Raw genomic sequence first — 12,565 nt, forward strand, 5'->3', positions numbered from 1 at the left:
CACCCCGCACCGTGCAGCAGCCCTCTGGTCCCTCGCCCTGGTCTGGGCAGTGTTTAGGATTTTAAGATGATCAGACATCTGACAGACTTCCTGTGCCCAGGAGCCGGCTACATCCTCAAGAGTTGATGGGTTCACTGGCCCGGGAGTGATGGCCCTGTCCCCCTCGCACCAGGCTCTGGGTTCAGGGTGCAGACAAGGCCCTGCTGCAGCTGCCCCAGCCTGCATCTCCCTTTCTCGACTCTCTCCTTCCCACACCCACTCTGGCTCCCCGTCAACCCTTAAGGCAGGGATTGTTATTTGTTCTGGTCACTGCTGTGTCCCTAGGATGGCTGTGGTGCCCAGGAGTAATTGAAAAACAACAGATAAACTCCCCATGAGTAATTAAACAGATGGATGCTGCTGCAGAGCGTTCCAGATACTGCTGCTTCAGGGGCTCAAGCTCCAAAACCCCCTCTTTGAGGAAGCCCTCCCTGAATACCCCTCCCCTTAGGTGCTGGGGATGTCTATGTCCAGGGAGTGGCCAGGGTGTGTCCTTGAGGGGTTGACTGGGGTGTATGCAGGATTCATCCAGTTACTGCACCTGCCAGGGAGGACTTGTCTGCCATGAAATGGTGAGATCAGGCCTCCTGCCAGGGAGGGAGCCACTCTGAGAGGTGCAGATAGAGCTGGGAGCCTCGTCCTGGGCCCCGGGTCTCCAGCCAGCCCTTCCTTGTTCCCCAGAGCTCACAACTGATCCCATCCCTCTTACCCACAGGGTCAGCTGGCAGTCGGTCAGGAGGGTCAGCGGCCCCACCGGGCTCCCCTGTCTACCTTGACCTGGCCTACCTGCCCAGCGGGGGCAGTGCCCGCCTGGTGGATGAGGAGTTCTTCCGGCGGGTGCGTGCGCTCTGCTACGTCATCAGCGGCCAGGACCAGCACAAGGAAGAGGGCATGCGGGCTGTCCTGGACGCGCTCCTGGCTGGCAAGCAGCAGTGGGATCGGCAGCTCCAGGTGTGTGATGACCGGGGCGTCGGACGGTCCCTGGGGTTATTTTCAAGCTCCTGGCACTGGGCAGGGCAGCACTTCCTAGGGTCTTCCTGCTGAACCCACACAGTCCTGTGAGGTTGGTGTGACCTTCACCCACATCCAAAGAGGGAGTGGGGCTCAGAGAAACTAATCCCTGTCCCCAAGGCCATGCAGCTATGAGGGCAAATGCAGGACCCGCCCGCCCAGCTCGCAGGGCTCTGTTCCTGTTACCGCCACTTCCTGGTCTGCAGCACCCCTGGGTGAGGTAGGGCAGGGCTGGTTTGATCACCTCACCTGAGCCCTAGCATTGAGTCTCCCTGATATTATGAGGATCATCCAAGAGGAAGGGACGGGGTGTATGGTGTCTATGTGTGTTGACAATTGACCCTTGATGGCTGGGGTTGTCCCCATGAGAATCCTTGAAATACAGCCTCGAAGCACAAGGTGAATTTGGGTGGAAGGAGCCTCCAGTGCCTGGCCGCTCACACAGTGCGAGTGTGCTGACACCCGGTCAGGCACCCAGGTTACAGAGCGGCTGGGAGGGCGTGTTGCGAGCAGAGGCGGGAGCACGCTGTATGCAGGGAGCTGGCGGGCGGTGTGGGCAACACAGCAGGGGACACAGCAGGGGAGTGGAGGGGCTGGGAAGCATGGAGAGGAATTGGCAGAGGAGTGGTCTGGTCTCCCGGCTGTGAAAGGGCGCTCGGGGTGCCATGGGAGAGAAAAGGCACTTCAGGGACAGGCCGGCTGCCAGCTGCAGACACCTCAGTGGGAGAACGGAGGCAGCGCAAACATGGTCAGAGAAGAGGGGCCTCCGATGCCTTGGGGCTGGGCCGGGAGGGCAGAGGGTGCGCCCCTCACTGTCGATCTATCTGTCCCACCCGCAGGTGACCCTGATCCCCACCTTCGATTCGGTGGCGATGCATGAGTGGTATGAGGAGACACACACGCGGCACCAGGCGCTGGGCATCACGGTGCTGGGCAGCAACAGCACCGTGTCTATGCAGGACGAGGCCTTCCCCGCCTGCAAGGTGGAGTTCTAGGCCCCCCCCAACAGCACCCCCAGCACCCGCCACTGTCCTGGGACGCGCCTGCATCAGAAATAAACAGGGTGTGACTCAGCCGTGGCCTCAGTTCCTTCTGCTGGCAGGAGACTCGGCCGCACTCCAGACGCCACTGCTGCCAAGGGGTGGTCCCCAGTGTGGGGAGGGACAGCTTCTGCGGAATCCCCAGCAGCCTCCAGGTCACATGTGCCCTGGCCCCCATGTCACAGATGGAAAACCCAGGCCCAGGGAGGCAGTGCCTCCCAGGCCAGCAGAGCTGGCTGCCGACATCAGCCCTCCAGCCTAGCAACTGTGCCTGTGGGTCCCCCGGTTTATAGACAGGAAGGCAGCTGCCAAACCCCAGCTGCACAAACCAAGGTGAGATCCGAGCCCTGACTCTGCTCCCGATCCATTACAATAGAAATCACCCTCTGTTCCTAGAGATGATTGACACTCATGGCAGGACAGTCTTATACTCTACAGCAAGCTCTCAACTCATTATCGACCGGGAGGTTTTTGCAGACACTAATGCTCGTGGCCAGCATTTTTATTTTGGCCGGCCAAAATTTTCTTCTGTTGTTTCACTAACACTGTGTGGGTTATTACGTTCAGTAGTTACTCCTGACACACCTGTGAGGTCTTCTCCAGCGCCGTGCGTTTCATTTTCGCTTCTGTGTCCGAGTCAGTCACTGGGGTTTCTCGTCTTGCGTCGGTCTGAAGCTCACGCCGTCTGAATCGGAGCTGTCGTCTGAAGAGCTGCCGCCTTTGGCGACACGACTGCGTATCTCACTCGGACAGTCAGAGCCGGCATCTCGTAAAACCCGCGGACAAGGTCTCCTCAGAATGTAGCAATACGTCATTTTTGAAAAATTTATGGTAACAAACTTGTGTTTATAAAATACACAAGGTTGGAACTAATGGAGGAAAACGTGAATGGTAACGACAATCGTACATTGTATAATGAACCCTTGACCAGTTTTAAGCTCTGACAACTTTGCCTGGTGTTGTTAATTGTATTACTGTCTAAATATTGATACGTCTTTGGTCAATAATGTTCAGGTAACAAAAGATGTATTAATATGTCTTCAGTCAGCAATGTGTTTAAAACGCAGTCTGAAACCTAAAAGCTACAAAACACCAATCTCCCGATGAACCCCCCTCCCTAATCTCCCTGTTCTGCATGTATAGGAACACCTAGATTTAATTTTCAGTAAGATGCCATCTCACTGGATTGGATGGCGACCTAAGAAAAATGTGACAAGTGCTAACCCCTCAATACCTATGCTCATTTTCCTGTAAGGAGAGACCTCTTAGTCTGGGGTCTGAAGAAGGCTTACTGTTTATACCATGTCACCCTGATTTTTCATCTTGTTGAGTACAGGTGCAGCCTCCTGTTCTCATTTCATTTCTTTCTAGGAACATTTTCTTATATTTATTTTTAATTAGTTCAATTTTTTTATTTAGACGTTTGTCTTTTTCTCATTCAGATATCATAATTCTTTTTTTTTCTAAATAGGGACAATAAACTTGTTAAAGTTTTTAATTGTAAAAAATACATAACAAAATTTGCCATTTTAACCACTAATAAACTCTTGCGTTGTAAAATTTTTTTCCCCAAATTTGCCTTTCAGTTTTGTTTAGGAGCAGTTTTGCTGTAAACATTTTATTTTTATGATTTTCAAACCTCAGTTCTTTAAATGTCTCTCCTTTGTACTTTTAGAGGTCCTTGCACAGTTGGCACAAATTCTCCCAAGGTTGGTTTTTTGGGTTTTTTTTTTTTTTTCTGTTTATTTTTACCCACGTAGGGCTTATTTTGGGATAAAGGGAGAGGTAGGGATTGCCCCAACCTGGACAGTTCAATTTTCAATGCAGTGTACAGATTCAAAACATGCCTTCCTCCCTGAAAAAGATCCCAAATGTGTTGTTTATTTCCGAATCTATACTAATCCATCGCCAACTTTTCTGGCCATCTCCTTGCTTTCTCTGGTATAGATTTCTGTGCCTCAATAGGTCATCAGGCAGGTTCTTTCTCCTTAATTTTGCTTTTTCCCTTCATAAAAGGTTGTTTCTACATTCTCATTCCTCTTGGAGCTCTAGAACCTTCACAGAGGGGGCCCAAACACATGCGTAAGAAAAGCTGTCAACTTCTGCTTCTGACCAGATAGTGGCAGCTAGAGTCCCAATGAAAACAACTAAAATTGCTGGATGAAAATGAGTTAAGTGTTGGTTAATGTATCAGTGAGCACCCAGAAAATGAGGAACAGTCAGAGGCCAGAACAGTGCAGACAGAAACCCCAGGAGGGAAAAAGGAAACAGCTTTTCTGTTACACAAGGTGGTCTTCATCTTTTCATGGACCTTCAAGATGGTGCATCTGATAAGTAGAGACCTCAGAGCATGAAGTAGATATCAAAATAAGATCTTCTCAAAGATGGAAAGCAGACTTAGGTGGATGACATGGTTTAAAGCAGTCCCAGATGCTGGAGACCCCGGGGGAACTTTCACCTAATCTTAAAGAGTTCTCCCAGTCACATCTCAGGACATATGAGCCAGCATCAAAATTCACAGCCTGTCAGTGCCAGTGGCGAAGACCTGATGTCTTTAATCCTGGTGTTTTTGCTGTGTTTAATCCTGAAAAGTGAACAAAGTGCAAGAGACAGTAATATTTGTAGAAGAACCAAATAGGACTAAGAGAAATGAAAAAGCAAATAATTGGGTTGGGTCAACAGTGAACTGTAGGTAGCTGAAGAGAAAATAGGTGAACTGAAAGATGGGACTGAATGAGTTTCCTAAACAGGGGAAGGGGAAAAGGGGGATGAGGAGGCAGAGGAGAGAGAGCAGGGCAAATTCTGAAGGGGATAATGGTGGAGAATTTTTCAAAAGTAATGAAAGGTGTTAATTCACTCGTATTCAGAAAGCCAGCCAAATCCAAAGCAGGATATATAAAAAGACAACTTGGCAAACCTAGACAGCATATTAAAAAGCAGAGACATCACTTTGTTGACAAAGGCCCATCTAGTCAAAGCTATGGTTTTTCCAGTAGTCATGTACAGATGTGAGAGTTGGACCATAAGGAAAGCTGAGTGCCAAAGAATTGATGATTTCGAATTATGGTGTTGGAGAAGACTCTTGATAGTCCCTTGGACTGTAAGGACATCAAACCAGTCAATACTAAAGGAAATCAACCCTGAATATTCATTGGGAGGACTGATGCTGAAGCTGAAGCTGAAGCTCCTATACTTTGGCCACCTGATGCGAAGAGCAGATTCATTGGAAAAGACTCTGATGCTGGGAAAGATTGAGAGCAGGAGGAGAAGGGGATGACAGAGGATGAGATGGTTGGATGGCATCATCGACTCAATGGACATGAGTTCGAGCAAACTCAGGGAGATAGTGAAGGACAGGGAAGCCTGGTGTGCTGCAGTCCATGGGGTCGCAGAGAGTCAGACACGACTGAGCAGCTGAACAACTGCAGAAAACCAAAGTCAACAAGAAAAGCAAGAATAGTAGACGGAGAGAGCTCCTCAGCCCCACAGCATGAAACTCAGGACACAATCGGGTACCGTCTTTAGCAACCCAGAAGTTCTCATTCAGCAGAAGCATCTTTGGAGGGTGAGAAAAATGAAGACCCTTGTTGAGTGAAATCCTGAGGGAATTTTTTTCAGGTAGAAAATGATCCAAGTGGAAGAGCTGACTTGCACAAGGAAACAGCAAAGAAGTTTGAATAACAGCTGAAGTGTCACCCTCCTTAACAAGAATTACAGTATCCTGTATGTAGGATGAAAAATTGCATTTAGGCAACAGTGGCAAATAAGTAAAAAGTTAGTGGAGTAAACTTTTAAAATCTTTACATTGAGGGGAGAGTGACATATGCTTAGTTGAGCAGAGTAGCAGTATTAATAGTTATAGTAGATACTGGGTGAACAGAAGCAGTCTATAACTTCCAGATTAGTAGAGGGGAAAAATTAGACTGAAAAAAAAAAAAAAGAAAAGTCCCAAATTCTTCCATAAGGAAACAGGTACAAGTAGAAAGCACAAGATAATGAAAATACATACATAAAAATGTGCCAGTTATTAAGTAAATGCAGACGGGCAGAAAACTCCAGTTAAAAGATAGATTTTTTTCAGACTGTATTTTTTAGTTCAATTTTTGTGCTACTTACAAGAAACATCTAAACATGAAGATGCTGAAATTTTGAAAGTAAATGATGGGGGGGCGGGTGGGGGAGAATAAACCTGGAAAATACTACAGAAAGAAATTAAAGCTGATACATCCACACTAATAAAGTTTTATTTTTGGTGTATTACTAGAAACAAGGGGTTTCCTGGGTGGCTCAGTGGGTAAAGAACACGCCTGCCAGTGCAAGAGACATGGGTTCCATCCCTGGGTTGGGACGATCCCCTGGAGGAGGGCGTGGCAACCCACTCCAGTATTCTTTCCTGGAGAATCCCATGGACAGAGGAGCCTGGCAGGCTACAGTCCATGGGGTCACAAAGAGTTGGACACCACTGAGCGACTTAGCACAGACACACTAGAAATAAGAACTATCAGATGAAAGCTTTTAACTCACCAAAAAGATGTAACAGTTCCAAATTTATATGCATCTAATAACAGGGCCTCAAAGTTATGAACCACCAGAGGGAGTAAGTTTATCTTTAAAAAGAAAATCTAGGGACTTCTCTGGCAGTCTTCCACCATAGAGGGTGCAGGTTCAATCCCTGGTTGGGGAACTAAGACCCCACATGTCATGCAGCAGGGCCAAAATGTTGTTTGTTTTTTTTTAATCTATCAGTAGGTTTTCAATATTGATCTGTCTTTACGTTCCTAGAAAGAACTCCACCTGGATTATATTTCTTTTCTTATATTTTTATTTCAATAAGTTGTGTGTGTGTTGTGGGGAGCAGGGAGGGGTCTGGGCTTTTGCCCTCAACACTTGGCGGATCTTTCCCTGCCCTTCAGATTCCCCATGCTGCTGTGACTCTGATCACCCTCACTCAGCAGCCCAGCATGACGGAGCTTCCACCACCCAGAACATTGGGTGGCCAGACAGGAAAGGGATGCGACAAATCAGGCACCAGCTCCTAAGCATTTCCAGCAGGAAGTTATGTGCCACTTCCACTCTCGTCTCATTGGCCAAAGCAAGTCCAATGACTCTGCCCAATACAGGAGCTGAAAGATACATACTCCTCTCTTGTACCTAGGAGGAGGAGAATCAGAAATAGTGATGGAAATCAATGAATAGCCACTGACAAGTCCCCCCAAAGAGATAGTTTTGTTCTGGCGGGCAGGAGGTTCGGCAAGCTTGTTCTATTAAAAAAAATAATTTTTTTTTTGGTGTTGTGGGCCATAGAGTCTGTCCAGACCTCCATTCTGCTGTTATAGCTGAACAAATGGAAATAAATAGCTGCATTCCAATAAAATCTTGTTTACAGAAAGAAACCAGTGGGCTGGAGTCAGCTTACGAAGGCTGTGGTTTACCAACACCTGGTGTCGGGCATTACTCTGACTTCCCATCTCACCTCTTAGAACAGTTAGGGACCTGGAGTTCCCCACCCCCTTTCTCCTCTCTCTCCTCTCTGCGTCTCTCTTCTTCCTCCCTCCCCACCCCAGTCTCTGCTGACAGCTGTCTGGCCCAGCCTCTACAGAGCATGCACTAAAAATACCCCGGCAGCAGCCTGAGTACCGGGGGCCCTGGAGCCCTGGCAGGAGCCAGATGTGTGACCCATGTGTGACCTTGTCCTGGGCACCCACTCTGGGCACTGCCTGCTCATCGGCAGCCCCTCCCCGATACTTGCTCAGAGCCTGAGCAACAACCACCCCCTGATTTCTCAGTGTTGCTCCAACATCTGGATCATGCCTCCAGGCCTTTGCACCCAACGTGTCCCCTCCCTGGAATGCCACCGTCCAGCCTTGCATCAGTCAACGCATACTAGCTGCTGCCCTGTCGGGGAGCAGTGTCAAGTAGGGGAGCCAGACACATAGGAGGGGACAACACCCCACGATGCCGGGCCTGTTGGCTGGCACTGGGTGCCAGAGGAGTCCACCACACCTGGGGGTGGGGAAAAACATTAAGGACGCAAAGGATTAAGCCAGTATTAGGGGACGACTGGGAGCAAGGGTGGCAGAGGGACCCGCAGAAGCAGAGGCTTGGTCTTTTTGAGGAACCGAGAGGAGACATAAAATTGAAGCTTCAAGAACACTGGGAGGCTGGGGGTGGAGCCATCCCTACAGCTTCATGGACACCCCACTGAGCAGATGGAACTTGCCCTTCAAAGGACCGGGTGTTGGAAGAGACCAGCCAAGCTGGGGAGCTGTGAGCACACCAGGATTGGCATGTAGAGTTGGCAGTCTTTCCAGAGGGGCTTGGGGCGGGGCTAGGGGGACCTGGTTCCTGGTGGGGCGTGGCCAGGGCACTTATCTGGAAAGATGTGGACTCTTGAAAGGCCAAGATGGAGAGGGGAGGGGTAGCCTTTCTCCGAGAGGCAACATAAAAGCTCTCATCTTCCAAACCCACCACCTAGGGATCCTTCTCCAGGAAGCCCTCCCTCCTCTCTTTCTGGTCCCCACCCCCAGCCCAGGGCCTCCTCTGGCCTCTTCCTCCTCTGGCTCTTCCCTTTTAAACGCTACCCTGGATTTCCCCGGCGCTCCAGTGCTTAAGAGTCTGTCTGCCAATGCAAGTGACATGGGTTCGATCCCTGGTCTGGGAAGATCCCACATGGCTAGCGGCAGCTAAGCCCACAGCACAACCACTGGAGCCCTCTCTCTGCCACAAGAGAAGCCACTGCACTGAGAAACCCTCGCACCACAACTAGAGAGTAGCCCCCGCTCAGCTCAACTAGAGAGAGCCCATGCACAGCAATGCAGACCCAGCACAGTCAAAAACAGTTCAGTTTAAAATACCACCCTGTGCACCAGTAAGTCACTCTTCTGCTGCCTTCTGGTCTGCAACCAGGGCTGCTGCTGAGACAGGCATGGCTGGCGCCCTACCTGTATAGCATGTGCCTTTTCCCTTCCTGACCTACAGCAGGTGCTCAGGAAACGTCGGTTGTGTTCCAGCTTGGCAGCACTGGGACTGCGGCCTGGGGAATATTCTTAAGCTCTCTGGACCCCACACCTTCATCCCACACCCAGTCACAGAAGATTGGTATGAGCCTCCGGGTACCCTTGAACTGTATTGGTGGTGACCAGATACCTGAGATTCCTTCCCCAACCCCAGACAGGCCTGTTCTGCATCCTGTCCTCCCCCATCCTCACAACATCTGCTGGGATCCAAGGTCAGGACCGGTGAGAGCTTAGGCCTCAGTGTACCTGGGCCAAGCCCTGCCTCTGACATGTCTTCATGTGTGACTTCAGAGAGCAGCCTCTTGCCTATCAGCCTTGGTCCCTTCACCTGTAAAACAAGAATCAAAGCCCTCTCCCCACCTTGCCCCTGGCCCAGGCTTGAGGAAGCCACGTATGCGGGTATGGATGAAGTTCAGACACCACCTAGCTGGTGTGGGTGGTGCCAGAGCCCCCACGGACCTCCCAGCTTCTGATGGGGCGGGCGCCAAGCCTAACCATGCCCCAGCCCTGAGGGGTTATCTCTGAGCTGAAAGAAAGCCAGACCAGAGCTACCGCGCAGGAACTGAGAGCTAAGTTACCAGTCAGATGGGGAACTGAGAGAACTCCCGGAGGAGGGGACAGCAGAAGCAAAGGCTCTGAGGTGAGACCAACTTTGTAGAACTGCCGTGAGAGGAGCGAGGCCAGACTGCGCTGGCCTGGAGGGCTTAGGGATGGGGAGGGCGGGGGTGTAGGGTCTTGACTGAGGGTCCTGGGCACTGGGGCAGGGTTTGGAGCTAGAGAGGCAGGTGATCACTCTCTGTTTGAAACCTGCTCCCTGTGAGTACAAGTTAACATCCTGAGCCTCTATACCTGTAGCCCTGAATGGAATAATTCAGCGAATGGAGAGGGGATGGTAGGAGCCAGGTTTCTCCCTATTGGAGTGGGAGGTTATAGACAGGCAAAGTAGAAGGTGAGGAGGATCAGTTTAGTAAATGTAAAGGCATCTGTATGAATTCACATTTAATTCCTATAGATACAGTTATGTATGGGAATATATATAGATCTGGGTATATACACAAGTTAATATACACACATATATGTCCTTGCTCTGTCCACTGAGAGGGCCTAGAAACAACTATACTCCAGTAGTGATGAGCACACTTACTGTCCAAATGTTGGTTTTCTAAAAGTACTCTCCAACGAAGGGCACCAGGGCTGCTCCTTAGAGAAAGGCTGATTCTAGGACTAGGGCAGGAAATGTATCAGATGAGCTTGAAGCTTGTCGTAGTGACAAAGAAAGGGAAGTGTTAAAAGAGAAAAAAAGACAAAGACAAAAGGACAAAAAATGCAAAAGATGGGGGCATGTCAAAGCAACATGAGAGCCAATTGAATGAGCTTCCAATGGCCAAGGCTGGAACAACTTGAACAAGATAATCAATAAAGTAGTATTGGATTATAACCCAAAGTATAGAATAAGTATCCATGATTCCATACCAATATGGGAGAAGAAACTTATTTCCCATCAGAGGAATTCCAAGTAATTTTTTGCCCTCGAGGTAGGAGAGAGTGATTCCTTATCCCTTGGATGTGGGCTGTAAATAGTGACTTCCTTCCTAAGGATAGAGCTTGGAAAGAAGGCAGAGACTAACCTGATAATGGAAACCCCTGCCAGACACTAGCTTAGCCAGGCAATCTCAACGTCACTGAAATTTCATGCTGAAGGTGTGCGCCCTGGACACACTGTGATGGGAGGAGGTTTCACCTCTGTGATCTTCTAACCCATCACCCCAGTCAAACCTAGAGAAAAACATCAGGCAAATTTCAATTGTGGCAATCATTTAACAGTATATAAACATATCTAATCAACATGTACTACACAGGAAATTCACACAATATTATATGTCAAACACAGTTAAATTTAAAAAAATTTTTTAATCCCCATTGAGGGTCATCCTACAAAATAACTAACCAGTTCTCAAAACTGTCAAGGTCATTAATATCAAAAAAGTCTAAGAAACTGCTTAATTCAGAAAAGCCTAAAAAATATGATGACTTGATTTCCCCAGAAGGAGTCCTGGGACAGAAAAAGAACATTAGGGAAAACTGAGGAAATCTGAATAATGTATGCATTTTCGTTAATAACAACATCTCAGTGTTGGTTCACTAACTGTGACAAATGTACCATATTATGTCAGGTGTTAATAACAGGAGAAATTGGGTGTGGTATATGCAGGAACTCTCTGTAATATCTTCATAGTAATTCTGTAAATTGAAAACTGCTCTACAATTTAAAATGTATTTTTAAAAACCTCTATAGGGTTTCTCCGGTGGTCCAGTGGTTAAGAATCCGCCTTGCGATGCAGGGGACACAGGTTCAATCCCTGGTCTGGGAAGAGCTTACATGCTGCATGGCAACTAGACCTGTGTGCTGCAACGACTGAGGCTACACGCTGCAACCACTGAAGCCTGTGCTCCAGAACAAGAGAAGCCACCGCAATGAGAAGCCCACATGCCATCGCTAGAGAGTAATCCCTGCTCGCTGCAACTAGAGAAAGGCTTTGTACAGCAACAAAGACCCAGAGCAGCCAAAAACAACTAAATAAGTAAATCTTTGCTGGGGGGGAGCCCTATAGTTGCCATGCGGAACAGGGATTGTCAGGAGGAAGGGGGAAAGGCAAGAAGAGGCACATGTACCAATAGGGAGCCGAGGCAGCATCCAGGCTGCACCCTGGGCCCAGGCCACTGCAGGGTACAGGAAATGAGCTAACTGTGACCAGTGTGGATGATGAACGGAAGAGAAGGCTCTCAGAGACTCCCAGGCCTCTGGCCAGGTTCCTGGGCGGCCCTTCTAAGTTCGGGAGGCTGGTGGAGGAGCAGGTCTGGAGGCAAGCAGATCAGCCAGGAACAGAGATTTGAATGGAGGACCCACGGGCGCTGTATGAATCTCATTTTAAGAGCACTCACTTGAGGGCGACCGGAGCCTCTCAGGTTTATGACATGACAACATTCTGAAGGATGGCTCTCCCCCACCCCTGTGACCAGATCCTGAGGGTGCCTGCATCAGGCTGTAGATTCGCTGCGTAGCCTGCAGGAGCCTTCTCTGAGCCTCAGTTTTCCCATCTGTAAAATGAGGATCTATATGTGCCGCTCACAGGCTTGTAGGAGGAATCAGAAGAGTCCTTCTCAGTGCTTGTCACACATTTGGAGACTCTTCCCCCAGAGTCTCAGGTGGAAGGAACCGGATCTATCGCTTTAAATTATGCAAATGAATGCGGGTAGTGGGGCGGGGAGATTAAAAACAGGAGCCGCTCCCCCAGACTATCAGCACGCAGGGCTGGTGGAACTGGCCGCCTAAATGGCCCAATGGCTGGCCGCGCGCACTCGCAGCCCGCCCCTGCCTCCCAGGCCGCCGCGGAGGTGGGGACTCTCTCGGCCACGCCCCGGAGGCGGGGCCATCCGGCGGCAGCGCCGCAGCCGCGG

General features: G+C 49.5%; 1 protein-coding gene across 1 annotated transcript in view; it reads left to right on the forward strand.

Moving 5' to 3' along the window:
• The window catches only part of MAP1S (microtubule-associated protein 1S), a 33,451-nt gene extending 29,792 nt beyond the window's left edge, over positions 1-3,659 (forward strand). The window contains exons 6-7 of the mRNA XM_010845639.1: positions 755-990; positions 1,890-3,659. Coding sequence (XP_010843941.1) covers positions 755-990; positions 1,890-2,045 — 392 coding nt within the window. The 3' untranslated portion in view covers positions 2,046-3,659. The remainder of the gene's footprint in view (positions 1-754; positions 991-1,889) is intronic.
• The last annotated feature ends 8,906 nt before the right edge of the window (positions 3,660-12,565 follow it).

The sequence above is a fragment of the Bison bison genome, unplaced genomic scaffold, assembly GCF_000754665.1.
Source record: "Bison bison bison isolate TAMUID 2011002044 unplaced genomic scaffold, Bison_UMD1.0 scf7180017864221, whole genome shotgun sequence".
Taxonomy (NCBI): Eukaryota; Metazoa; Chordata; class Mammalia; order Artiodactyla; family Bovidae; genus Bison; species Bison bison.